A 26,480-nucleotide genomic window follows, 5' to 3' on the forward strand; every position below is an offset into this window, starting at 1 on the left:
AAACAGCTACTAAAATTAGCCAATATTAGTCACCAGTTATAAGCAGTTCTCATAAATATAAACATACTGTAGTGGGAGATGTGTGTGTGTGTGTGTGTGTGTGTGTAATAGTCAAATGTTTCAGGGCTCATTTATCAGCAGAACCACCTTCCACACTCCCTGGCATCCCAGGGATCTCCGCTGACAGGCTGAAGTGCTACCGAATTAGAATCTGCAGCTTTTTATTCCGCTGCCCCTAAACACACCACGACGGTAACAGGCGCTAGGGCTGGTGAAGCCACTTTTCAATCTGATTCAATCCAATACCAAGGTTGCCATGGCCTTCACCAATCACAATGCCAATACTCTGCGGCAGCCCAACCCTGAGGATAAAATGGGGGGGTGCTAAGGGTAAAATCTGCCGAGCTGGCGGCAGTGTGTGCCAGAGGATGTGTGCCTGTCCCCCCCCCCCCCCCTTATGGGTGGTAAGTAGTAGCTCATGTCCTTCTCCCTATAATAATATTAACATTTTAATTACCAGAAAAAAAACTATATTTTTATGTTAAAACTGATTCTCACAATGAAACATTCAGATTGGAAGAATTGATATCGTGGTATTGATCCAGACAGGCGTCGCGGGGACCCACCACGCTGACTTTGAAGGCGTAGAGCAGGTCGAACGGAAGAGCCGCCACCAGGTCGATGACGAACCACGTGGTGACGTAGTGCACGCAGATCAGCCGCGCCTCGAAGATCACCTGGCCGGACTTGCTCACGTAGGTGGTGCGGAAACTGAAGACTATGTCTGTTTGCGGTAGAAAAGGTTTAATGGCATTTACTGGGGTGGGAGGTGTCTATGAGTAGCTTAGTTAACAAGAACAACCATAATTGAGAGTCTTTCTTTATGTATTTATTTTCCGCAAGACCCAATTCTCAATATATGGTTGCGCAAAACAGCCCCTGGTACAGCTGACATTCAATCCCTCCCCCTTTTCACACAGCGAATCAGCTCGCACAAGGTAGGAGGGCTAAGTGCTGATTGGAAGAGCAGTGCGACTGTTATCAGCAGCAACCAGGGACTCATTTACTGCTAAGGGCACTTCAGGTATAAATCCTTCTCTATTGGATTTCTTTGGCGTGGTGAGGCTGATTTATTTATTTAGCAAACAGATGCTTAGGGTTAGGGTTAGGGTTAGGTTAGGGTTAGGGTTAGGGTTAGGGGTTAGGGTTAGGGTTAGGGTTAGGGTCAGCCAGCATCCAGTATCCCTGGAACAACTGGGATCAAAGGGCTTGGTCAAGGGCCCAAAAAAGATCTGATTACTCTGCTGACCGTGGGATTTGAACTCATGACCTTCCAGATAGATTCCAAAACCCAGTAAGTTATCATTGCTTGATCCCTATCTGAAACCTTGAAGACCATCCAAAATGGACACCAAGGAACTGACCTACTCTTATCGACTCTTTTTATACTATTGATTTTTGCTTTTAAGAGGCAAAAAAATTTGTCAGCAGTCAATTATACAGAAGCATTTCATGGGGGGATAGAATTTTACAAATGGCATATAAGGCATATCTGACCTATTATAAAGAGAATCTCCACCGCGATGTCGCTGACCGTCGTGCTGCGCGTCAGGTCGTCGTCCCCGATGAAGCAGACGTTGTACGGGACTGTGACGGCCACATAAAAGGTGGCGAGTAAGATGAGCCAGTCCCAGCCCGCCTTGAAGGTGCTGTAGTGCAGCAGGATGAACCTGGACTTCTTAGCGTCGGCTACCTTATATTCCGGAAGCGCCGGCGCGTCCCCAAACACGTTCTGAGGGGCAAAACGGCGGCCAAACAAAGACAAACAGTTGTTTTACCTCTCGGAATATCGGCAAGAAAGAAAAGTTGCATTAAAGCGTCTGACTTTGTATTTTTAATAATTCCATTATTACTTCTATTTTTTTTAACATAAACAGTGAAGCTGCGGCCCTGTGTAATTTCATTTAATCGCAGGTACAGCACATGTTCTCCCTGCTGTCGGGCTGATCTGTGTGTGAGCTCTGCATGTTATGTGATGGCGACTATAATGATCATTTTATTCTGTGTGACACTCGACTGACTGACGGATAGGGTTTTGTTAGACTGACAGAGAGAGGGAGAGAGAGAGAGAGAGGGAGTGCGAAAGAGAGGGAGCGAGCTAGTGGGGGGGGGGGGGCTTGGTCACGAGCGCTGCTCATTAACAGCAAGCCGGTCCGCTGTGTGGGGGTTTGATTGGTGCCCTGACCTTGGGACGTTTTTTGGGGAGAGAGTACAATTTTACCGAAACAGTAATTTCGCAAACTAGTTATCTTACCAGGTAATGATGTTTGTGGTGGCAATTGTGATTTGAAGCCCCAGTGTGTTTATTTTGAGCTCTGCAGTTGAAAGGTTCACTTTGTTTAAATAATGTTTTGGCTTCTTCTATACTTGTAAGCCATCTTCCCCTATCAACAACATGCACGCTTTGTCTTAGATGCACGCAGCGGTTATCATCTTATATAAAACCATTTTCTTTCTGTTCTTTGTGTGAGATTCCCCCTGCAAACTGTGACCATGGAGGACTCGGCCAGTCGGCCTGTTGTCATACAGCCACGCACTTTATTCAGCTTGATCTTGCCCTTCTTCTCGCGGTTCTGTAGGTGCCCGGAGATGTGGTAGAGCACGGTGCCGCTGCGGATCCTGGCCGAGCCGAACGGGGACCCAGTTTTCACTCTCCCCCTGTGTTTCTCTGGGGGGGGAAGATCGTAAAACTGAAGCGTAAAGCCTGAGGACACCGTTTATCCTTCATGCAGTCTTCACAGTTTAGAACGTCACTCAGAAACAAATGATACAACGTGATGGATCATTGCTAGCTGAGAAATAAAAGTCCACTGAATCTCGCATCTTGTGAATCCAGAAAAGGTCGTGTAAGATTAATTTCCCTATGATATTAAAAATTATCCAGTCTCTTTCAGATGTAAAAATCACATATTCATTACATTTGTCATATTTCATCTCACACATACACACACATACACATATATAAATTTTAAGCAAGTACATTTTTGATATAAATGATAGAATACATCAACAACAATAATTTAAATATTAAATGCTAACACAGATTGGCATCAAGACCAGCTTATCCCGTCTCGTGCCATAAAGCATCACGCGATCCAAAAGGCTTTGCCCTGGAGAAGCAGTTATGGAAAAATTGATGGAAGGATGGATGGATGGATGGATGGATGAATTTTAACAGGTTTTCAGACCATTTGTTTAGTTATTTTTTATAATGTGGTCCCTGGGTCTTGACTACACAGTAATGTCAGCAAGCTGGACACTAATAGCAGAAGACATGGGCACAGCAGAGCAGACATGGAGATGCCTAATGAGGGAATTTCAGATTTCCGAGAAGCGGAAGCTACAGGATTAAATATGGTTACAGAGGGTCTCTGGCGAGGCTGCCTAGTGTTTAGCATCTGAGCAGCGTCTGATGCAATGCTGCGAACGCAACTCAGTGGCCCCGGAAAGTTCCACCTTTGTGAATATTATTGCGATCATCTGCAACTCTTAGGAGATGAACGGAGTCGGTCAGAAGCTCTGCGGGAGCCAAACATCATCTTAAATCCTGCAAGCAGCCAGTCAAGCACGAGAGCCTGAGCTGGTAATGAATTTCCCATTTTCTTTATAACCACCAAAGCTGGCTAGAGTAACTGGGGGAGCCCCTGCACCTGCCACCCCCCCCCCCCTCATTTATTCTCAGAATGAAAGCAGGGCGGATGAATGGTGTCCTGAAGACTGAGCTTATCTAGGTCAGCCTGACTGCTGCAGGATTCCCCTTCACCTCCAGTGCATTTGGTGACCCCCGAAAGAAAAAAAAAGAAAGAAAAAAAAGATTGTTTTTGGACTTGGGGCAATCTCATCCTGTATTCACGTTGTTACACCTCTGCAGTAATTCCCCTGGAGGCCCAATTTCCGAGGCAGCAGGCCGCATGGAACAACATGAGGATGCCGCCTTATTTTACCGCAGAAGGTTCTAGAATAAGAACGAATGATGAAGTAGACACGGATTTCCTCTTTCGTCTAATAGGTTGGCGGCGATCGCAGGTCGACTTGGAAGGACAAACTGGATGATAAATCCTCAGTATTCAGTTTCATTTGTAACCCGTCGCTATGCTGCATTATCGGCGTGCTGTGTGTGTTGACACCAGTACAAAGAACATCAAAGGAACAAGAAAACCATTATTAATGACGCAAATACAAACCCTCCCTCTTGTCTTCTGGAACAATCTTAACCTTGGTGTCGGTGATGTCCTTGAAGGACGCAAGGAAGAGAACCACCTCTCCTTTCTCGTTCTTGATAGGGACGATGTCCAATAGGCACCAGAACAGCGCACCTGTGGTTGCACACACACACAAACACACAACATTCTTATTAGAGTTCTAGACGCGCAATGCAGATGGAGTAACAATGGTGCTATCTGGCAAGGTTCAAAGGTCAGCGGATCCCACGTGCGGGTGGCTTGTCTCTGGGGGTGGGAGGCGATCCCCAGGGGGGTGGTCCTTTAAATACATCAGTAGCCTTTTTATCCTGCTCTCTGAGTGCTACAGTCTTCCCCGTCGATCAATAATTCTCGGCTGCTACCAACGCTGACCTTTACCGGCAGCTCCGGCAATGTCCTTTGACGGTCATCGCAGGACTTCCCACAGCCGGGCACATTTACGTTTGGCTCCAAGAGTGATGTTCGAAACGGCAAGAAGAACACCATCCTCACACATCCTGCCAGGGTCCAAGATCCACAGCCAGAGGGATCTCTTACCTACGGGCTAGACCCGGGCTTTAAGACAAAAAACTGCTGAGAAGCTTTTTTTTGATGCAAGGAGTCTAAATCCAATCCGTTCTAAATATGGGGGGTTGAGTTAAATGCTATAACCAGACCTGCTACAAGTACATGAAGATGTGTTTGATGGCGGGGTGGGGGACAGAGGCCACCCTCTCTTCTAGGCGTCCCGCAACCAGACAGCAGAGAACCGAACATCCGTGTTTGTGGCATTATTCCGTCGAGCCTTTTTCCTCCCTGGTGAAGAATATAAAAGACCTTCCCAGACCTCCCTCAATTCCCCGCTTTAATAACAAGCCATTAAATTTCAGGCCCATTACATCCGTGGGCTGCTACTGGTCCATTTTCTGCCTCTCCATCTGTGTGTGTGTGTGTTTTTTTTCTTTTATTCGTACAGTGGGGTGCGGCTCTATCCAGGAGGGAACAGGCAGGCATTACAGCCGGAAGCGCTAAGGAAAAGAACGATGCATTAACATGAATGAAATGAGGCAAGCGGTCTTACAATTTACTGTCATTCGGAGGGAGCGGATGTGGGCAGCGCCATGTGAGAAATGGCCTTTTATGCTTTGCTGTAAGTTTGGACGTGAGACGTGCCTGGTTCCATATTCCTGTTAGAAGCTCAGAAGATGGTCCAGCAGTATATTCCTGTCCCCTAAACTCCATGGAATCCCTAGATTATTATTTTCCCCACAATTGCAGTTTAAAGGATTCTTGTTCCTCCTCACCAATCTCTCCTGTTTTTTCCCCTCTTGCACGATGCGCTGTGCGTATATATATATATTTATTTATATATATTCATATGTAAAGTGCTCTGGGGCATCTATGCTGGGAAAAATGCTCTACAGAATAAACTGGAATAAATTGAAATTGAATCGTTCTTTACAGGTGGAAACTGGCACATTCACCAGGTCCTTCAGCTGAGAGACTTCATTTAGAGATTTAAAATCAGTCAAGTTGTGCGGAATGAAAACGGAGACTGACTGTTATGCTCCCGTCGGCCAGCGATATGAAACTTTAAATGCTTTGAGGGGGAAGAATGCTACGCAATGCTCACTGGCAATCTTTCAGAATCGTATGTTTTGAAATAAGGTGGGAATAATTACAGTGGGACCTTTTTAATCTTGATGGAAATTACAGCTATAGAACCTGCCCTCTTTTGGGCTGGATTTGAACCAGCGACCTGAGGATGTCCATTGTTTTACATCTACAGGCCAAGCTCTACCAGCTGAGTTATCGACGGGTGACCGCAAGGCAGGACTAGTTTGGTCTTTCTGACTCCAAGACAGGACCGACAGTGGATCGTTACAACCGATTAAGGGGAGGTCCTAAGTAATCCATAGACCACCAGCTGTGTCCAGCCAAATGGCGCGGCCTGTGAGGAGAGCGATAAGAAACTTCCTGAGCATCTCACAACGCATTATGGTGCCTCCCCATGCGCTGGGGCCACCTTCTGGGCTGGTTTCCCACAGCAAGCGCGCCATCTTAGCATGCTAGGCTACGCTACACCACTGTGTGCAAAAACCCATGTTATTACGTGAGCTATTATTAAGTTAAAATCTCCAGTTAGCCACCCACCATCTACAAACGCCGGCTTCTGCTGAAAGACTGAAAGGCAGTGACGTTCCGCCGAGCCAAGTTTCAGCTTAACTTCCTGCCATGTGGCTAACGAGTCGCCCACAGGAAACAGCCGCAATCATTAGCCAAACATAAGTCTTCTGCGGAGAAAGCGGCTGCTTCTTCCCAGCTCGGTCTTATTCTGAATGCCTCATGTATAAAAAAAGGCAGGCAGTCAGGTTTCCAGCAACATATCAGATGCTCCATGTCTGTTGATGCATTGAGTGCGAAGCCATTTTAAATGATAAATGGCCAAATTACACTGTTTTTCCTCTCTTCTGTATTCTTCTTCCTCTGTGGCCTCGAAGCTTGCAACATCGCTGTAGCCGGCGCAGAGATACATTTTGTCGACTTGATAACTAGACGAAGGTAGCAGCAAATGCAAGACCCAGAGCTGAGGGTTTTAAGAAAAGTTATAGAAAGGCTTCAGAGAAAATCTTGCACTCCTTTCTGACATTTCCCCACACTATGACCCAGCCTTCCAGCTTGGCGTGTGTAACATCGCTCCTTACCTGTCTGCAAAGCATTAGAATAACCAGGTGTTTATCTCAGCGCTTGTGTAGAGTCAGTTTGAAACACTCGCAAAGATAGACATCTAGCCGTGTGAAGTCTCAGCCCACTCACCAGTCTTCTTGTAGAACATGATCTCGCCCTTGAACTCCTTCTTCTCCTCCAGGGCGTGGCTGATGCACAAGATGAGCGACTCGCCGGTCTCAGGCCCGTAGAGGAACCGGCAGGTGCAGCTCTTCTGCATGACCTCAGTGCGCGCAAAGCCAGTGAGATCGCAGAAGCCGTCCGAACAGTACACGATGGGGAAGCCCTGTGCCACTCGCGCATTCGCCAGGATGAAGTTACTGTCTGCGCAGGAGAAAGGAAGCAGCCGGTCATGCCAAGATGAGCTGCAGTTCCCAACGGCGGCCAGCATGAGGCGACATATTGAGGCAAAAACCCACAGCCATTGCTGCAACTCACAAACCAAAGCTTTTTTTATATAATCCTAGGTCATCTCCTGGTTGTGCATTTGCATTATTTGCAATAGAACAGCAAATCTGCAAAACTCATTCAGTCAACAAGATATGGTTTCAAGTGAGTTTTGGAAAATAAATGAAACTACTTTGTTGCATCACATGAGGACTGAGATTTGTGTCCTGATACTGTAACATATGATAAGGAAGCCTGGTGTTATGTAATGGGTGGTCAATTCTCAAACACAGAAAAGAAAATACACGGTGAGTTTTGGAAATTTGAGCCAAGGGCTTTACTCAAGAGCCCAATGCTGTTAAAACCAGGATTTGAACCTGCAACCTTCCAACCACAACCATGGCAACCCATGCTGCAGAACTGCATACCGCCCTCAACCTCAAACCTGAACAGCTGTAGATCCAATGCCCCGGAATATATGAGGATAAAGCACTCAAACTGCATCAATAAAATCATTCAGTCTGTATGAAAAACTGTGGCAAAGTTTAACACTGTGTTTGAATATTCATAAGACAGACATTTACAACTCCCTCAGTACGGTGAAAAAAAAGTAATAATTATGCTTGAGTAGATGGTTGTTACCAGACAGTCCTGAAATAAACACAGGAGATACTGCAAACATTTATATATATATATATAAATGTTGGCTGTTCAGGACAATCATTGAGTTAAAAAACAATGGACACTTGTGCAGAATCGAAGCAACGTTTGGCAGCAAAGCCTCCATATATTTCATTGTTTTCATAATTACTAAACAAACGATGAATGGCTCTCCAGCACTAGATGAAAGCTGTTTATAATGCGATGTTGTTAAGGTCGTTAAGACTGATGTGTCATAAGTGGGCAGAGTCGCTATCAGCTGACTTGTACGGCTTATTACTGCAGCTGAGGTCTTAATGTTCAGTGGGACCTTCAGATGTCACTTTGCAGTGTCACGCTGCCATCATCTGGACTGAAGTCCTGAGGAACATCGTGACAGATCCTCAGCTTCCGGCAGCTTCCGATGGACATGTGATGGTCAGGCTTAGAAGCGGACGGGCAGCTGGAGAGACAGACCCGCCAATCAGAAGAGCGGGGGGGCAGATATTTCTCCCATGTGCTCACCTGAGCTCTTGATGACGCCAACTGTCATCCTTGTAGATACTCGATGATTTATATTAACGAGAAATTAAATCTGGACAGGATGCCAGCCCAACATGCGCGGGATTCCCCTGTACGACGGCGACCAGATTGACAGGACGCCGAGATTGGTATACGTAACAGGATAAGCTTATTATCACCCTTGGGATATTTCAGGCATGTGAGCGACTTCGAAAACAATCATTTTGTTCTCTAAATAAAACAGGCTAAACGGTAAAACCAGAATAAGCTAGTCACCCCCCCCTCGAACACACACAGCCAACCTTCAAGACGGTCAGTTACAGGTCAGAGCAGATATCCCACCTTTCCCAAAAGTTCCGTGAGTCTCCCACACCCTGACTTCTGGGAAATATGTTCACAGAGAATCAAAAGTGATCTAACATCACCAGTAGAGCAGAAAAAGAGCTTGGGAATTTTACTGCCAGCACGCCCGTTGTGGTTTTCCCTAATTCCCAAATTCACCACGAACTCTATATGCCCAAGGTGGGATGTGCATATGTGTACTAGTGATCTTCTCTGTTGGGAAAGTGCAGTCCAGCAAAACTAAATCCCTAATAGGAGCCCAGCATGGCAGCATTGTAGATGTTCTGCACCGATGTAACAACTCATTATGTAACAATACCGCATTACGTAATAACTCAACCAAATATAACAAATTTTCATTTCAATAGGTAACATCCCTCGCATTTTGTAATAATCCGTCGCATTTTACAATAGACAGCTTGAATGCAACAATAAATTTCCCTACATTTTGTAATAAATTATTACACATTGTGGTGGTCACACTTTTTATGATGGAAAAAAATAATACTGTGCATTACGTAATAAACAACCATGGACATTTTGTTGAGTTATTACATAATGCAGTGTTATTACATGATGCAGTGTTATTACATAATGCAGTGATATTACATGATGCAGTGTTAGTACATGATGCAGTGTTATTACATAAGGCAGTGTTATTACATGATGCATTATTACAACCCACAACACTAAAACAACCCTTTAGTCCAAAGCACTGGCCCTTTCATCCATTTCCCAAGTGCGAAATCCACAAAATCCAAGAAGCATTGTTCATAAAATAGTGATTTGTTTTAAGAAATTAAGTCATTTACCTCTAAAATATATAGTGAATACTTTTATCTTTTGTTTTTTGCAATTGCTGCTTCTCCTGACCACTGGGGAAGATGTGATATTTGAGGAAACACTTTTGAAATATGACCTTCAAATCAGCACAAAAAGCGGATGGGAGGGTTTGATTTTTTTCTCTCTCCCTGGACATACAAACAGGACCTGATCTCCAGAAGCGAGAGCTGAAATGCTCCATCGTGAAGCCTGTCACTGTGCTGGTTGCCGTCTCTTAACCAGATCCCCACACTGCTTTGTTGGGTCTGCCTCAGTGCCTGGATTTCAACAATTACCTGAGAGAATCTGGTACTCTTTAATTCTCCTACAGATGAAGAAATGGCAGTGATGCTTAGCAATTTCCTCAATTACACGACTGGATCGGTGCATCAAAAAAGCACAAATAAGCCAACATGAACAATATTCGATTCTACAGAAGTGTTCATTCTTAAATAATCAGGAAGCAACTGGAGATCCCAGACTTTAGTTTTGAGCTGCAACATCACCCATGTGGTGAACCAGCCGAGACGCACTTCGAGATTCACGGTCCGGTCACGTTGTCGCGTCGTGTTTGTCTCACAGAAGCTCCACTAGGGCTCCTCAGCGCACGACGAGAGACAGAAAGATGCTCTGCTGCCTTCTCTGGTTCAGCCCTCACATCCTCTCTCTCTAACACGCGCGCCGTCATGAAGGTCTCGGGATTTTACTAAAATCTCAGCGGCAAAAGACTCCGTGCCCTAGATTTCAAGCCGCAGTTAATTTTTTGCCCATGGAACTTTACGGTTAAACTCTTGACTTTAAACAACTTGTAGTTTTTTTAAATCAATACAGAGGCCAAAGATTTCCTTTACCACAGGGCACTATGTGTCACTGCATTACTCTATGTGTCACTGCATTACTCTATGTGTCACTGCATTACTCTAATCAAATGTGTCTCAGCACCCATAGCTTTTACCTAGAAATACATACATATTGTTCTCCACTTAAATTTTCACTTCTTTGGAGCCGCCTTGGACTGCAGCATCAATGATGTTTTCAAAGTGAGGAGCTTTTCCATTTACTGACTGATTTCCTTTGTTTTGCTTCGCAGATTCACTCCTCCTCTCTTTCACTCCCTCAGCACTCGATCCCCTCTCTGCTACACATTCAAGTTCCACATTTGTCAGACAAATTGGACAATGATCACAAGGGGAGGCAGCGTTAATTAGATGAAATGCAAATTATTTTTGTATTACCGTCTCCCTGGACCAAGACAATAATGCTGCGATTGCATTCCGGGCAAAAAATACATGCAATCGTAGGAGCAAGGAAGCGTGTGGCAGCATCATAACCTTTATGTATTCTTAGTGGGATTGGCTCACTTCTGTCCTTCTGCAGATTATGTAGATTAGATGTTCAACATGCATGGGATGCCATGAGGTAACATCAAACTGCATCCCGCAAGTGTGAGCAAATGTGTGCCGACCCAGATTAACCGTGTGGGTGTTAGAGCAGGTGTCCCAGGGCGGCATGTCCTTAGGGGCACCAAGAAGAGCACCCCCCCCCCAAATATGATTTAACATGTAATATATTAATATATTTAATATCATTCTATAATACTCTTGTAATAAAGCACTCATTGAAAACCCTAAGGTGTTCACAGAAAGCCGAGTGACCTTGTTTTACTCTGTGAAAATGTTGCAAAGTTATTGGTTTCATAACAGAAGTTCATTGACAGGCAAAGTTTAGCACATCTGCACTGTGACTCATTCTGTTCTGCCCATTTTGCTATTAATTGCAATTGTAGGTATTGGCGCCCAAAGAGAGAACAAACAGAAATGTTTGGTGTTTTATGTTTGGTGTTACTGATTAAAAAACATATATATATATATATATATATTTGTTATGAAAGCAATATGTTTGCAATATTTTTACTGAAATAAATAAGCATCCCACGACAATCTCTGAGCACTATATGCAACATTTTCTGTTTTAGATGCAATTCTGAATTCACTGAACCACCAATCAGCTCCATTTCTTTCTCATGTGACGTCATGTGAGCTGTTGCCCCCCGGCACTGTCAATACTCTTACTCCGGCACCGAACGTGCGAGCTTGCAGGACAAAAAAATCCCAAGAGTTTTACGAAGAAAACTCTTTAATGTGACTCTTTAAAGGTTCGCGTTTGATTGTCTGATGTGGTTTAGATGAACGATGAAACTCTTGTGCCACGGATGGATGGCAGGGAACAGATGCATTGGGGAGAGGAAGGACCAACGACAGGGCAGGACGGGACAGCAGCATATTGTTAGAATGAGCATAACTGCAAGTTAATAATAATCACAGTGCTCACAGGAAGCATCATTCAGTAAAAATAATGCAAATGTATTGATTTTATAACAAGAATCATTACTTTATTAATATTGTATTAATATTGTATTAATTGTATACAAAATATATACATCACATTAAGAACAGGCAGTAATTTTAAGAAAAATGTTCAAGTAGTAATAAATTGAAACCGAAATTATAGTTATAAAAGAGCTGTTCTGAGTTAAAAGGTCTCACTGGGTACTTTTTAATTAGCAACATCTTTCCAGTAATATAAATCACCAAACATTTGTGTTTAGTGTCCTTTTGGGAGCCAAAGACTAAAAAAAACATCTAAACAACAAAAAGAAAATGTCTGTGTGAAAGCTATGTGCTTATATGAGTTTTGCTATGAAACCAATAGAGTTACTAAAGCGTTCTGTGAGCACTGTACTGTATATGCAGTGGGAATAAGGATGCAAATGCACCACTGTGTATGAAAGACATATTGATAAAGAGCAGAAGTGGAAAATGTGCTATAGGATCAAACCAGGGGACAAGTGCAGGTCACAGGTTATTGAGGAACCTGGGAGATCAGAGAAGGAGCCTGTCTCTGATACGAGCGGGACGGGGGGGGCGCTTTCTCCCAGAATCAGAATCTGCGGGTGAAAAATGCATGAACTTCGAGGGACACATGGGGTTTATCAATTTCAAAGAAGGATCAGGCAGGTTCAGGATGGGCAGCCAAGGACACAGTGCCCACCCACACGTTTCTGGGTTACCTTTGTGTTAGCAGACGATTCACACCCAGAGCGGCGGGTAAATTTAGCTCCTATTCTAATAATAACTCAACTAAAGTAATTAAGCGCTGAGAACGGAGCGGAAAGCAGCACAGCCCGTGTTCCTCCATAGACCAGGGCTTCCCGCCGCTGGGATAGACGGACTCACCTCCCCACTAACAGTCCATTATTCTTACGGCGAGTGTCTCCCTAAGCACGTCAGAGGCGAAAGAACAGGCTGCTGTGGTTGTTCGTCTCCTAACCCGCCCCCCCCCCCCCCCCCCCCCCAAGCCTCACTCCCCCGTGGAGGCTCGGGCTAATTACCTCGCAGTTCTGTCTCTCTGCAGCGAAACAGCCTTCATCTGTGAATCGTGCACCCCCCCCCCCCTCACCTCCCCTCTCATACCCATCTCTTGCTGCTTGTTCCTTCTCCTCAGCTTCTCCTCAGCGGGGGTGAGGAGCCTGCAGCCCAGCTACTATATTCACCACTGCTGACAGGACCTGTGTCCAGCGTGAACAAAGAAAATCCGGAAGCAGAGTCCCATTGCTCTGGAGACGGCTGGTCTGTCCGGACAGTTCACTTCAGCCATGGAGCAAAATGGCACATATCTGCGAGGCCCCGGGCCCCGAATGCTAATGAAGCCACTGCCCACTTTCCCCGACCGGCCTCCACATAAATCAGAAACCTCCTAATAAAATAGTGCCACTGGATTTCCCCCCCCCCGGTGTGGTGTAAGTTTAGAAAGAATTTAACATGTTATGTTTTCATAAGGACAGAATCAGGTTGTTTTACCGTAAAATTTATAAAACACGTCTTATGAATATTTATATATAACAATATATGGCTTACAGATTTGTATCGGATAGGTCAGATTCAGTGCTACTACAGAAAATGATGCTCAGGCCTGGAGACGATCAGCAACCTTGGCAGAATTTTCTATTGCAGTGATACTTTCTCTGTGTGTGTAAGGTGTATTAGTTATTGAAGAGCTTGGCAGGTCTTCAGAATGATTAGTCTTTTGAGTTGATTGGATGTGCGAGGAGCAGTGAAGCTGAGAAAGCGATTGGCTGAGCTTTCTGAGCTGTGCCTCGCAGCTGGAGGTTCTCAGGGAGTAGGCAGTTAGTAAGCAGTTAGTAGGCAGTTAGTAGGCAGTTAGAAGAGAGTTAGGCTCATTTATCTGTTCATGAGTCTGTGGCCACTGATTACCTCTGGTACAGATAGAGATACTAGTCCATCCATGCTGTCTGATCCCAAAAGCCACAGGAACAAGACAGGGAACAACCCAGGATGGGGCACCGAAGCACTGCAGGGCAAACTCACACCTACAGGCAATTAGGCAAATGTGATTTACCTTAAAATGCACTCGGGCCGAGTGGACAGCAGGGCACCCAGAGGAAACCCCACAATGGCACAGGCAGACCACGCAAAATCCACACACATGGAGTCATGGCAGAAACTCCGCTTCTGGTTCCAGACATTCTGGCAACCACCCACGCCACACCTGAGGTTCCGATAGTCTGTGGGGAAACACACGTTGGATCCTCCCTAAAAATCTGATTAACCTCCAACTCTGTATCAAACAATAGGACACAATTTGGGCCACTGCTACAGAGTTCCAGGGCGTCTCGAGGGACTATTTCATCCCGGAAAGGAGATGTATACAGTAGGATGTATATATAGTATTGTGTCCACATTCACTTATATGTCCTGAATTGAGGATAAAACACATCTTCTATCATTCCAGTTTAGGGGACTCGTAGTATCTACAGGCTAATGACTTTGAAACTCAATGCATGCTGGTTCTCGGTGTTTTCGCTTTATAGAGGCCTGGTGTAGTGCCAGCATGGATGCTGTTACTGTTGAGCTATGAAGCATGTGGTTCCATGGAGATCTTCATTTCCTGCCCAGGAATGAGATATCGACCGCGGACGACTGGCCCCCTTCTGAAAGCCCTTTTGCGGGGTGAACCAATCTACATGGAAAACTCGAGTGCCCCCCGGCACCTTCCCGCTCCAGCGAATGAATGGTCAAATCTGCAGCAATAAGTCAGGAGGAGGAATGTAAGGGGAACTCAAGGCGTCCTGCTTGATTCATTTAGGCACCTGACTGAGAAATGTCCCACGAAAAGCCCTTTCCAGTGCATGTCTTTATCTTTAGACAGTGACGTCTATCGTGGGTGACACTGTGATGTTCTTGGCCAAAGTAAGTTCAAAAACGGTGAAAATTGAAAACGTTCCGCTGAGAGTCTCTTCATAATCATAAGCCCTGCCGGCTCGCCAGCGACACACCTTCCTTTCTCTTATTCCTACCTTTGCACAAGCTTACTTGGATTCCCATTGAAATTACGGCAAATCCATCTCTCTTATGTGGTTTCACTTATGAGCTGATTTCCAGGAACACGCCAGGCTCATGAGTAGGCGAATACCTGTATCCACCGACCAGCTACTGTAGGGGTCCTGTGAACCTCTCTGTTCGTCTGGCACGGAAAAAAAAAATCAATTAAATGACAAACTGACCACTCGAATTTTCACGTAGCTCAATTTGAAAAATTCAGCAGCTCTTGCGGGACATTTCGATGCACCACGTAATTAAAGTTTTCAGGTGGAGAAATGTCCGCCCACATAATTGAGATGGTTTTGTGCATACATAGCCCAGACAGCTCCCTCCCCAGGTCGAATCGAAGGTCATACAACATGTCAACTTCCGCTTGAAATTTTCTATGATTTTCTACAAAAATGTTCCCCAGCACCAGTGAAGGCTGCTGGTCTTCCTTCCACCTCGGCTCCTAATTGCTTTAGCTATAGTTTGCAATCGGATCTGCTGGTTCCCTTGGTGTCCCAGGTGTAAGTCAGCAGCTAACGAGGAAAAGCTGCCCTCTGTGAGAACATTCCCCATTGCTATTCCAGAACAACATACGGTCTGTAAAACGCCGCATGGTTCTGCAAGCTATCTACACACTCAGGAAGTTGTGCCAGTCAACCCATTAGGCAACATATGGGACCACCTACCGCTCCATCTTAAGAGGGGGCATTGAACTGGCAAGTCAATTTCACTTTGTCTCAAACTGGGGGGGGGGCGCAGTAAAGCTTGCCTAGGGCGGCACATGGGATTCAACTGGGTACTGCCAGGAAGCAGATTTTAATAGTTGCTGACATTCCACAGCATCCAGGTCTAGGACTGCATGGAAACTGTTCAGGAATATGTAAGACGTACAGTGGTGGTTCTAGACCATTTCAACTGGGGGGGGGGGGGCAGACTCAGGCAAGTTGTTCTGTTAGGGGGGCCAGACACACTTGCCCTTAATGTCCGCCAAATATTACTGACAGTGGATTGGCAGAATTAAGAGGCAAATTTTTTAAAACTGGTAAGTTAATTCTGCAATGTTTTGCAGTTACAGTTTTTATAAATACGTAACTCACTCTGATTTCTCGTTTAGACTCTCTTGCTTCCATAAGCTTCATAATTCTTTTCTATCTTTAACTTTTCGCCAACAGAACCGACTGGACGCGCACTCACGTTTGTGTTTTGCCGGTTCCCAGCGCACAAATGTTTAGCCACATATATAAACGCAAATAATAATAGTGATAATAATAGACCTACATTTATTTCAGACCCGAGTAGCATACGTATTTAGGGGGGCACGGGGGATGGGGTTGCTACTGGGGCACTGTTCCCCCCGTGCCCCCTCTACAACCGCACCCGAAGACGTAGTAATATTCAGCAGTACACTTGCGCATAGCTATTTCAATTATACTTAAGGCTCGTTAGCCGCACGGAGCAGCTTGGTTAACAGACTGTGACTTAATCTGGCTCATTCCTTCATCACACCTCGTTCACGCCGGGCACCTAATGGCAGTTCTGCTGAATCGGAAGACAGAGGAGCCGCGGTTCATATTTCCCCGGCAACCGCTGCTTTGTTTCTGAGAAACGCTCTCAGTCGATTTTACGGGAGCCAGCTAACTCAATCAGATTCAAAATAAAGCAATATTCTGCGAGGAACGTCATTCACCAAATGTTTACAGCGTAATTTTGTTTAAAAAAACTGATCGTTTGCATTTCCTGCGGGCAATAAAATTTTCACATGCAATCCAAAATGTGCGGTTGTATTAATTGTTGTGTTTTGTTTGTGTTTGCCCTGCTCTGGACTGGCGTCCCATCCAGGGTGTCTCCTGTCTTGTGTCCTACGCTTCCAGTGAGGCTAAAGGCTCCTGGAAGATAAATTGACGGGTGGATGTTCGATAAAGCAGTTTTACCTTGCCGTGAGGTTAAATAATTAACAGTGGAAACTTTAAATAACCATATGGTTTTTCCATTCTCGTTAAGCTAAATGATATTCGGTTACAGAATGAAAGGAATGCACATCTTACATGTTTGCACATCTCATTCGTGTATTTAACTTGTGTTGGGTACTGTTTTCTAAGGCTTAGAGTAATGCCGATACATTTAGTGCAAGCAAAATAACATCTGCGCTTACAAATCAAGTATGTATGCTTCTTTTACGCGTCATCAATACTCATATATCCTGAAGTCATTTTCATAGAACAGATATGGCAACAAAACAAACCATTTATCATACATTATGAAGCTGTATAAAATATGTGTGGGTGTGTGCGTGTGTGTCAGGATGGGGTTGTAAAATGGTTCCGTGAACCGTGACACTGAAGGCTTAGCTTTGGGTTTTAGCGCACATTTGCTGTATAATTCCATTAGTCATCTCCTTAGCGTAAACCTTTAAAAGCTTAATTAAAGCTGGGGCTTTTGAGAAACTAATCACATTACACTTGCGACTCACACTGCGCCGGTAGCCCCTTCACAGGCCGCCGTCCCCATGTCGCCCTAATTACCCGCCATATGCCACCAGCGCACGCAGATAAACTACAATGTGCAGTAATCCGCGGCAAGGAAGCGCCGATGTGACGCGCCGAATGATCAGTGCATTTCCCGATCAGCCACCTATCATATCTTTACATCTCACGGACTGGGGGACTAAGTTAAGACTGACATATCTTATAATGTAGTAAAATATAAAGAATAATTACCGCTTTTTCTTTAGGAGTAGCGTTTGTTACATTCGAATAAGTTATAATTGCTTGTTCTTGTACGGCATTTCGGTTATTAAGGCCTGGCAATATTACTATCTTTCCGTATTATATGCTTCACGGTAGCCTATCTAGACTCTCATTTACACTCTTCGCCAAGAATGCAGACAAACAAATCTGTGAAATATAATATAAAGGATCCCCGGAAACTGGCTTTAAGTAGCATATTTTTCAGGCATAAGAGCTTGACGTCCTCTTCAGTCTTAGACCAATTTCATAATATTTTTAGACTATTTTTAGTAGTAGCCTATATTTTTGCGCTTGTTATATAGTACCATGCAATTCTACAATGCATTCTTGGAGAATGTTTGGTTTGAAAAACTTATTATTGTTATTATTATTATTATTATTATTATTATTTTGGAGCAGAGAATGCACCCCGTAGGAAAGAGCATCTGAAACGACTCTCTGACAATCGGGAATGTGATAATAATCCGTAGACATTAATACCATATTGAACCGAACCGAACGGTACCACACCACCCGTGGATGCGCCTAACCAGGCCAACTGTGCGGCTCACCAGCAGAAACCTAGCCGGATTTCCCGCTATTTGCTTTTCAGTAGCAAACCGCATTATCGTTTTAGATACGCTGGATCATATTTAATAATGTTTCGATGTTGGGAAAAAAAGATGGAGACCGTAAAAGGGCACATTAAACTAGCACGCTCAGAAAATTGCAGGAAGTAGTGAATGAAATACGGGGGCAAACATCCTGGTGGCGCTGTACGTTGGCTAGGTAATGAATTTGTGGATTTAAAGCAAACATTACCTGATACCACAGCAAATCCTGGAAGCTCAGAACATAGTTCCAAGCCTATTCTGTGCCAAGATATCTGATCACTTTTAAAGACATACATTTATAAGGCCCCTTAAGATCTGTGAAGTGATCAACCATGAAGGGAACCAGGTTGCTGCTGGTCAAAGAAACTCCTCCTTCAGTTGTATTTTCAACGAGTGGCTTTGTTGCCTGAATAATAGATTTTTGTCTGGGATCCACGTGTCATAAGCTACTGGCGATGACCATTTATTAAATGTCACACACCAATGTGTGTTTCTTGGGTGGACTGTAATTTCCCCCCCTTCAGCATTAAGATCTCAGTAGCTGATGGGATTGCCTCCATAGCAGCCGGTACCCAGTGCGGGGCGGGGGGCGGGGGGTGCAAAATGAAATGGGAGACAAGTGACAGAGGGAGGGAGAAGAGAAAAAGGGGGAGAGGAGGTTAAACAACAGAAGGAGGGGTGACTGAGGGGGATAAAAACCAGTTTTAAAGGGTGGAGGGGGGGGGGTGTGATGGGCAGAATAACATCAGATATGCCGGAGAATGTCACAGCCCCCCCTTGTTTCCAACTGTTTAAAGAGTAACTGTCAGAACAGAAAGGTCAAGCACCGTCCAATTCATAAGCCAGAGTTAGGGACGCCCAGCTGTAGCGTCTTTCAAGCAGCAGCTACTCGTACGATCAGCCTCTTCTCGGCCAGGGCGGTGTCAGATTCTGAGCTCCTTCAAAACAAAACTCCATCAACCAAACCCACTTGTCCTGTGCAGAGTCGCTGGGGTCCAGAGGCTCTCCCGGAAGCTACAGGCACCAGGTAGGAAATGACCCAGGATGGGGCGCCAAACCTCCGCAGAGCAAAATAAAAATGTAATCAGAAATTAACACTGTATGCATTTAACTGTAACTATAATTATACCCAGTGCTTGAAGTGGAGAAAAACAGGCGTTGGCACTCCCCTTATTCAGGACCAAGTGCTGATACTCCCCTTGTTATTCAGTACTGGGTGTGGGTACTCCCCATTTTATTCAGTACTCGGTGCCAGTACTCTTCTTGTTATTCAGTTCCGGGTGCCAGTACTCCCCTTGTTATTCAGTACTGGGTGTGGGTACTCCCCTTTTTATTCAGTACTCGGTGCCAGTACTCTTCTTGTTATTCAGTTCCGGGTGCCAGTACTCCCCTTGTTATTCAGTACTGGGTGTGGGTACTTCCCTTTTTATTCAGTACTCGGTGCCAGTACTCTTCTTGTTATTCAGTTCCGGGTGCCAGTACTCCCCTTGTTATTCAGTACTGGGTGTGGGTACTCCCCTTTTTATTCAGTACTCGGTGCCAGTACTCTTCTTGTTATTCAGTTCCGGGTGCCAGTACTCCCCTTCTTATTCAGTACTGGGTGTGGGTACTCCCCTTTTTATTCAGTACTCGGTGCCAGTACTCCCCTTGTTATTCAGTTCCGGGTGTCGGTACTCCCTTTGTTATACAGTACCGGCTTGCTGGTACTTCGCTTGCTATTCACTACCAAGTGCCGATACACCACTTGTTATTCAGTACTATGTGCTGGTACTCCCCTTGTTATTCAGTACCAAGTGCCAGTACTTCCCTTGTTATTCAGTAGTAGGTGCTGGTACTCCCCTTGTTATTCAGTACCAAGTGCCAGTACTTCCCTTGTTATTCAGTACCAGGTGCTGGTACTCCCCTTAATATTCAGTACCAGCAGATATACAGTAGAGAGATGCCCGTGTTCTGAAGAGAACAATAAAGAGTTGTTGGTACTGTGTACTGTTGCTTATCGGTCCACTTCAAGCAGTTATATGTACTATACATATAAAACTACAACTAGACTTAAATGAAGGGTCAACCAGAAAACTAGCAAACGAGACGTTTTAATGAAAACATCACTTACACACCTGGATATGGTTTGTATTCCCAAGGCTCTCATCCCCCAGCGAATTCATAGCCTTGCCTTTTAAATTTGACAACATGAGTAATTGCTGCATTCATCTGTGATGTGCTTCTCCAGTTACTTGCTTAATTTTTGCAGTTTTACTTGTGACTGACCGATCCTCTTAGCTAAATCCAGTTCAGTAACAATGCTGGGTGGGTAGCTATAGAAAAACAAGTTGAAGTTAAAAGAACTAAACTATCATGGATCAAGCTGAGAGCCACATTGATCGAAAATAAAGTCTGGCCTTGCAGTGTGTGATGGGATCAATGAAAAAAGTCTGGTTGCAAAGTGATCAATGGATTAAGGGATTTTTATGGTTTTTAAATGCCGGATGCTGGTTTGCTGCTGTTTTTAACAACCTGTCCTCTTTGTCTCTTTTCCGTCTCGACTAATCTCCTGCTGATAGCCTTTTTTGGTCAACAACTTGAGAAGCCACTATCACAGGATGCCACCATGTCGGGCCGCTCCCTCATTGGAGGACCAGCTCTTCCAATTGATCTGTAAGAGCCAATTACACACCTCAACAGCTCCAAAGATTTTTTTCAATGCTGACACACAATCTGCACGCTATTCGAACCCAGACCAACAGAATACACTTCACTGTACTACTGGCTACTACATGTAATGGAATTACAAATCCAGGATTTATGAATAACAACGCAACCCAGAGGACTTTTTTTCTATTTACGAGGTTAAGAGGTTAACGTGGAAACGATAGAAGACAGAGCCAAACAGCGAACTGACAAGCCACTCTAGCATCCTGAATTTCTGAAAAAGAAAAGGAACCTAAAATGGATGAGAACATTTGTCAGCAGACGGTTGCATGGACACCGATTACTCGACTATAATCATTTTCACAGGAAACTGTTCTCCTTTGATCGAGGCAGATTCTGCCGTTTCCAGTTTTATCGAGCTCTGTGCTCTTAAACAGCTGGTCTCGGCGGAGAAAAACAGCTGGTTTGTGAGCCTCTCTCAGAAACAGCAGTTATCAGAGTGCTACAGCATGATCAAGAGGTTGCTGGTTCAAATCCCGCCTTGAGTCTTATCTGAGTTCCATGTGAGTGATGATGTTTCCAAAGGCTTCAGTACACCAAATCACATAACACGATGGCTTCAGAGGAATGCATCCCTCTACATCCTACAAATGCTACTGTCCACCACCTCCAGTCCCTGGCCCATAAGCCAAGACAGGCGCACAATGCCCATTTTAGCATACTCTCCACACACACTGGCTGAACAGTACACATGAACTAAAGCGTGTGATCTGAAATTAACAAATCAAGAATGATGCCTGCCCCCAACCACAATGATCATTTAAATCACTATTAACAAGGAAACCTGCTCTTCCTTGTCTCATGCATGTCTGATACACACTTAAGAAAAAAACAAGCTAATGAATCTGTTATCACCTGCCTTGGATTTATGGTCCAGTAAGGGGGGGGGCAACATTACACTTTTGTTTGTTAAATTAATCTTAATTAATGAGCAGGGGAAGTCATTCATTTGCCATGTATTCCAGAGAAAAATACAATGACGGCACGCGGAATGCTGAGGGTAAAAATAACGCCTGTTTAGGCACATTAACCCTATCGTGACAGATTTTTTATCCTCTACTTCGATATGAAAACACACCTGCAGCGTTGCTACATCCAGACAATTAATTCAGATATAACTGCTCTCGTTATAACTGCGGGGGGCATCCTTGAGAATTACAGATGGTGCCGGTAAGCTCTGAAGCTTTTAGGTTTTTTCTTATAATGAGTCACAAAATGAATCTCTGGGGCGCTAGCAGTTGCCTGGATCTTCTTTTAGTGCCATGATAGTCCGCTCTGTTATGAAAATGGGTTGGAAAAAAACTGTTAAAAATAATTCCAGCCCTTCACCTTACTTTACCTTCCATACGTACAAACAGCAGGAAAGCCCAGTTCTAGAGCTACGGAGCCGCGCGCTCTGTCCATGGTCCTGACAACGGAAACTTCCGCAAAATAAGGAATATAAATTCCAGTAGCAGAAACGATAACAATTAATTCACAGATTAGGAATTAACATGTCCTCATGGTATACTAAAGGAGAATAACGATGGCGACAACACTTTTTGAATTTAACTTTTTTTCCAGACTGCTTCACGTCATCAAATAAAAAACTGCGTTTTCGTTATACAATAGCTGCAGGCCTGTTTATGTTAATTTAAAACGATTTCAGTGTTTATAGTCAACAGATTGTCCCGGCGCCTACGCATGGCACGATCAGCACTCACACATAGGGCTGGAAAGTCAAAAAGGACCAAACTTACGTGTGCCGTCAAACCGTGTAGCGATGGTGTCCAGAAATGTGTTCTGCGGGGCTAGCAATCCCTTCATAACAGGCATTTTCTATCAGAGGTGTGTAATTCCCCATAAAAAGTTGAAACAGAAGGGACGCGAGTAGGTGCCAATTGCGGAGACGCTCCTCTGCTGCGTTCCGAGCGTCGCGAATCCCCCCTTTCCCCCCTCCCCACCCACGGCAGGCTGCTCTCCCGAAGCAGCGCAGAAAGTGAGAAACGCTCACATCTGGAGCGACTCCTCTGATAGGCCGAGAAGACGGGCAAAAAGTCCCGGACACGGTGACGGCCGCAGGTGCGAATCATGCAGGTAGCCGGAGACTCCGGAGGCAACAATATTATAACATTATAACAGAGTATCATGCTACACACCACACCGGATTAATAAGATGACTGTTCCACCTTGTTTGAATCACAACAAATACAATAAAAAATAACTAATATATTTATATTAAAAAATCAGATATTTTAATTTTTTTGTTTGTTCGGATATAATTTGTGAGGCAAAGAAAGGAAAATTGTTGTAAACTTGACTATAGTATTCATTGTAAACCTCACATTTGAATATCTTACCATGCATCCAGAATTTTATTGTAATTACTTTTTTATCTCAACAATATGTTGCGATTATCTCGCCCGGGTCACGCTATGTTTGTCTTTGCACTGTTTGGCGCAGATAGGTAATTGCTGCTTACAGGATAGCATCTTTCTGACAAGGTGATGATGTCAGTGCAAGGCCCACGTGACCTGTCTGGGCCTGGTGGAGGTTGCATCTATTGCGACAATGCAATGAAGCGTCAGAAGATCTTTCCTATGAATTATCCGAACAGTAGCAGAAATGCTCCTGTAGCTTTACTGACCTGTCTTATTTATGAGCTACAAAATCCAGCCAAGTTATGGTCCAGCCATCTAGCCATCTTCACTTCTAGACACACACAAAGTTCATGACAACCTAAACTATAGGCCAGTGTAAGTTTAGCTGGTTTGCACATAAGGAACTTGAAACATCTAGTGTAGTATTATTAGCGTAAAAGGACTGTTTTTATGCTAACATTAGGCTAGCTGCCCTTTCTTCATTACAGTACTGGGGTCAGATCCTCTGACTAGCATCTACTCTATCAGATTAAATTAGTGTATGCAAGTTTTAGATCAAACCTCCTTCCTTAACTGCTGAACAATTCAACTAAATTTTATCATTCTTACACTTAAACAAATGTATAACTACTTTTGACGATTGTGACTTTGGCACTATGTCAGTACAAAATGCTGTGCATTTTTTGGGAAAAGCACTGAAAGTCAGGGAAATTATTTAGATCGAAGCCCACCCGTCACGGTTTTCGCCCAGAGTTCAGTCCATGATCAGTGTATAACAACGGCCCTCATCCCTGCAGTAAGCCGGGAAATGAGAGCGCCACCTGCAGGTATTCAACGGGAGCACAAACATTCCATTCAAAAAGTCAAAAACAGGTAACCTCATTTTGAACTACTGCATATCACTTGAGAGTGCAGCTACAGAACGTCTTCGATATCAGAACTATGCCACTACCCCCATCAGCACAACAATTTTATGGCTGACTCGTCACCACATTAGCTATTCTAAATAACATGTCACACGTATGAAAGGGTGTGTGCTTTTGATTGCGATAATCGAAATGTTTTAGCGGTCGGCTATACTGTATGTAAATCGAGCGAGCCTGATGACAATTAACTGAGTAGTAGAGATAACAAGTAATCCGTTACAGCCTGTAAACTTCAAGTCATGAGCGCGTCAGTCGCGAGGCACGGAAATTGAATTCCAGCGCTAATTAAATTATCCGCACACTTTCAGAAGAATAAGTCCAAATTGAAAGCAGCGTGACCAATCCAAATGAGCGGCTTTCCCGGATGACACTGACCGCGATTTGTGAAGAGAGCGGTGCCATACCGCCTCACACGCGCAAATGGGCGGAGATAACAGTCCCTGCGGGATTCGCCCCCCCTGCAGTCTGTTGCGGGCACTGCAGGCCGCAATGAGCTGGGAAGCCACCTAATGTTAATTAAAATACAGGTCATGGAAAAGGGCGGCCTCAAACCAGCGGACTCGCCGAGCCTGACGCCGGACAGCTGGTGCTGCTGGTCCAGGCTGGAATGATAAATGAGTATCCGACATGCCCTGAGCCAAAGACACGAAGCGAGGATCGCGGCAGCCGCTTGTGGTGCAGGACACGCCGGCTCGAAATAAAGCAGCTGGCTTGTTTTACTAAACCGCATCATTACGCTATCGTTCCTCAAAAGACGCCGCATTTAACTTCATAGCACTGCAATCCCACAACACTGCGCTGCATAGACAAGTATTTTACAAGTGTCATCAATGAAGAAATCCGAGTTAATGCGCAAAGGGCACTACGATAGAATTAATTGGATTAGAAGGTCAAGAAGCCTCATTACTAGAGCAAAGTCTCTAGAGTGACTCTTGATCTTCTGTGCTAGTTTCATTCTTCCATATCCACTAACCTTGTAGTGTGTACTTAACATTGAATATCAATATAGGAGTGAATGCAAGAAGTGAAAGGGATGCTGCAATGTGACACAAGGCAGAAACGCAAGCAGTTTCGTCCATAGATCAAATCACACCTCGTGGGAAAAGCAGGGTAGCCTACTTACATAGGATTCTGCTGCCCCCTACTCCCGAAATTTTGGTATTACACTCTGTTACTTTTAAACACGATTTGTTCATTTAAAACTGACCCCTTGAAACCCTTGTACAAATGTGTCGAATTGACATTTATCAGCCGTATCTTTAAGACGAATAAAGGAACAAACGTAGGCCTATGTAATACGTACGATTATTTTGTAAAAACAAATAAACACAAACTGAATCTGTAAATAAGAAATACAAATCAGTAAACAACAGATCTTCACTCCCTAAGAGTCTCAAAAGGCAGGTCACTTCCTAATAACTAACTTTCATTTAATATAACCTGTACATTTAATATATTCACATTTTTTAGCGCACTGTCCGCCATACGATTACACGCTGGCGGTTTTCAATAACAGCTTCCGGCATATTTGACACAATTGTGCCCCTACGTGGTGAAAACAGGTTCGTGCTTCATAACGATGATTCACTAAAACCTCGCATGTTGTAATTATTCCCTGCAATTCGTTAAATCCGAGAAACATATACAGATTCGGAGGCACGAAAATATAGAAAAGTAACAATTCAAATGTTCAGCAATTCATGATTTACGACGTCTGGATATATTACGATGAAAATTATGCGAACGCATGGAAATGAATAGTGAAACACGACCTGACGACAGACAGGCATATGTAAACTTTCAAGGGGAGCATAAGGAGACACTAAACAGTTTTAACACTTAGACAATCTACACACGCTACAGCAAAAACTGGCCATAAAAACGGCAATTATCAGACATTTGATTTAAAAATCAATTCTTGTAAATGTATTAACCACCATATACTACATGGAATTCCTGTGCGGGTTTAATAATTATTTTCCAGTAATTATTAGGTTCAAGTTTAAATATCCATTAAGTTAATCCATTGAAAGATTTGTCACTCGACAATGACCTGAAAGTGGAGGTGAAGAGTAATA

The 26,480-nt window shown here is 44.2% G+C and overlaps 1 protein-coding gene across 1 annotated transcript in view; it reads right to left on the reverse strand.

Moving 5' to 3' along the window:
* The window catches only part of kcnh8 (potassium voltage-gated channel, subfamily H (eag-related), member 8), a 37,944-nt gene extending 14,934 nt beyond the window's left edge, over positions 1–23,010 (reverse strand). Inside the window, exons 1-6 of the mRNA XM_048994472.1 lie at positions 22,856–23,010; positions 7,059–7,292; positions 4,245–4,376; positions 2,598–2,728; positions 1,558–1,792; positions 627–784 (exon numbers count right to left, since the gene is read on the reverse strand). Of these exons, the coding sequence (XP_048850429.1) occupies positions 627–784; positions 1,558–1,792; positions 2,598–2,728; positions 4,245–4,376; positions 7,059–7,292; positions 22,856–22,931 (966 nt within the window). The 5' untranslated portion in view covers positions 22,932–23,010. The remainder of the gene's footprint in view (positions 1–626; positions 785–1,557; positions 1,793–2,597; positions 2,729–4,244; positions 4,377–7,058; positions 7,293–22,855) is intronic.
* Positions 23,011–26,480: the final 3,470 nt, after the last annotated feature.

The sequence above is a fragment of the Brienomyrus brachyistius genome, chromosome 23 (genome assembly GCF_023856365.1).
Source record: "Brienomyrus brachyistius isolate T26 chromosome 23, BBRACH_0.4, whole genome shotgun sequence".
Taxonomy (NCBI): Eukaryota; Metazoa; Chordata; class Actinopteri; order Osteoglossiformes; family Mormyridae; genus Brienomyrus; species Brienomyrus brachyistius.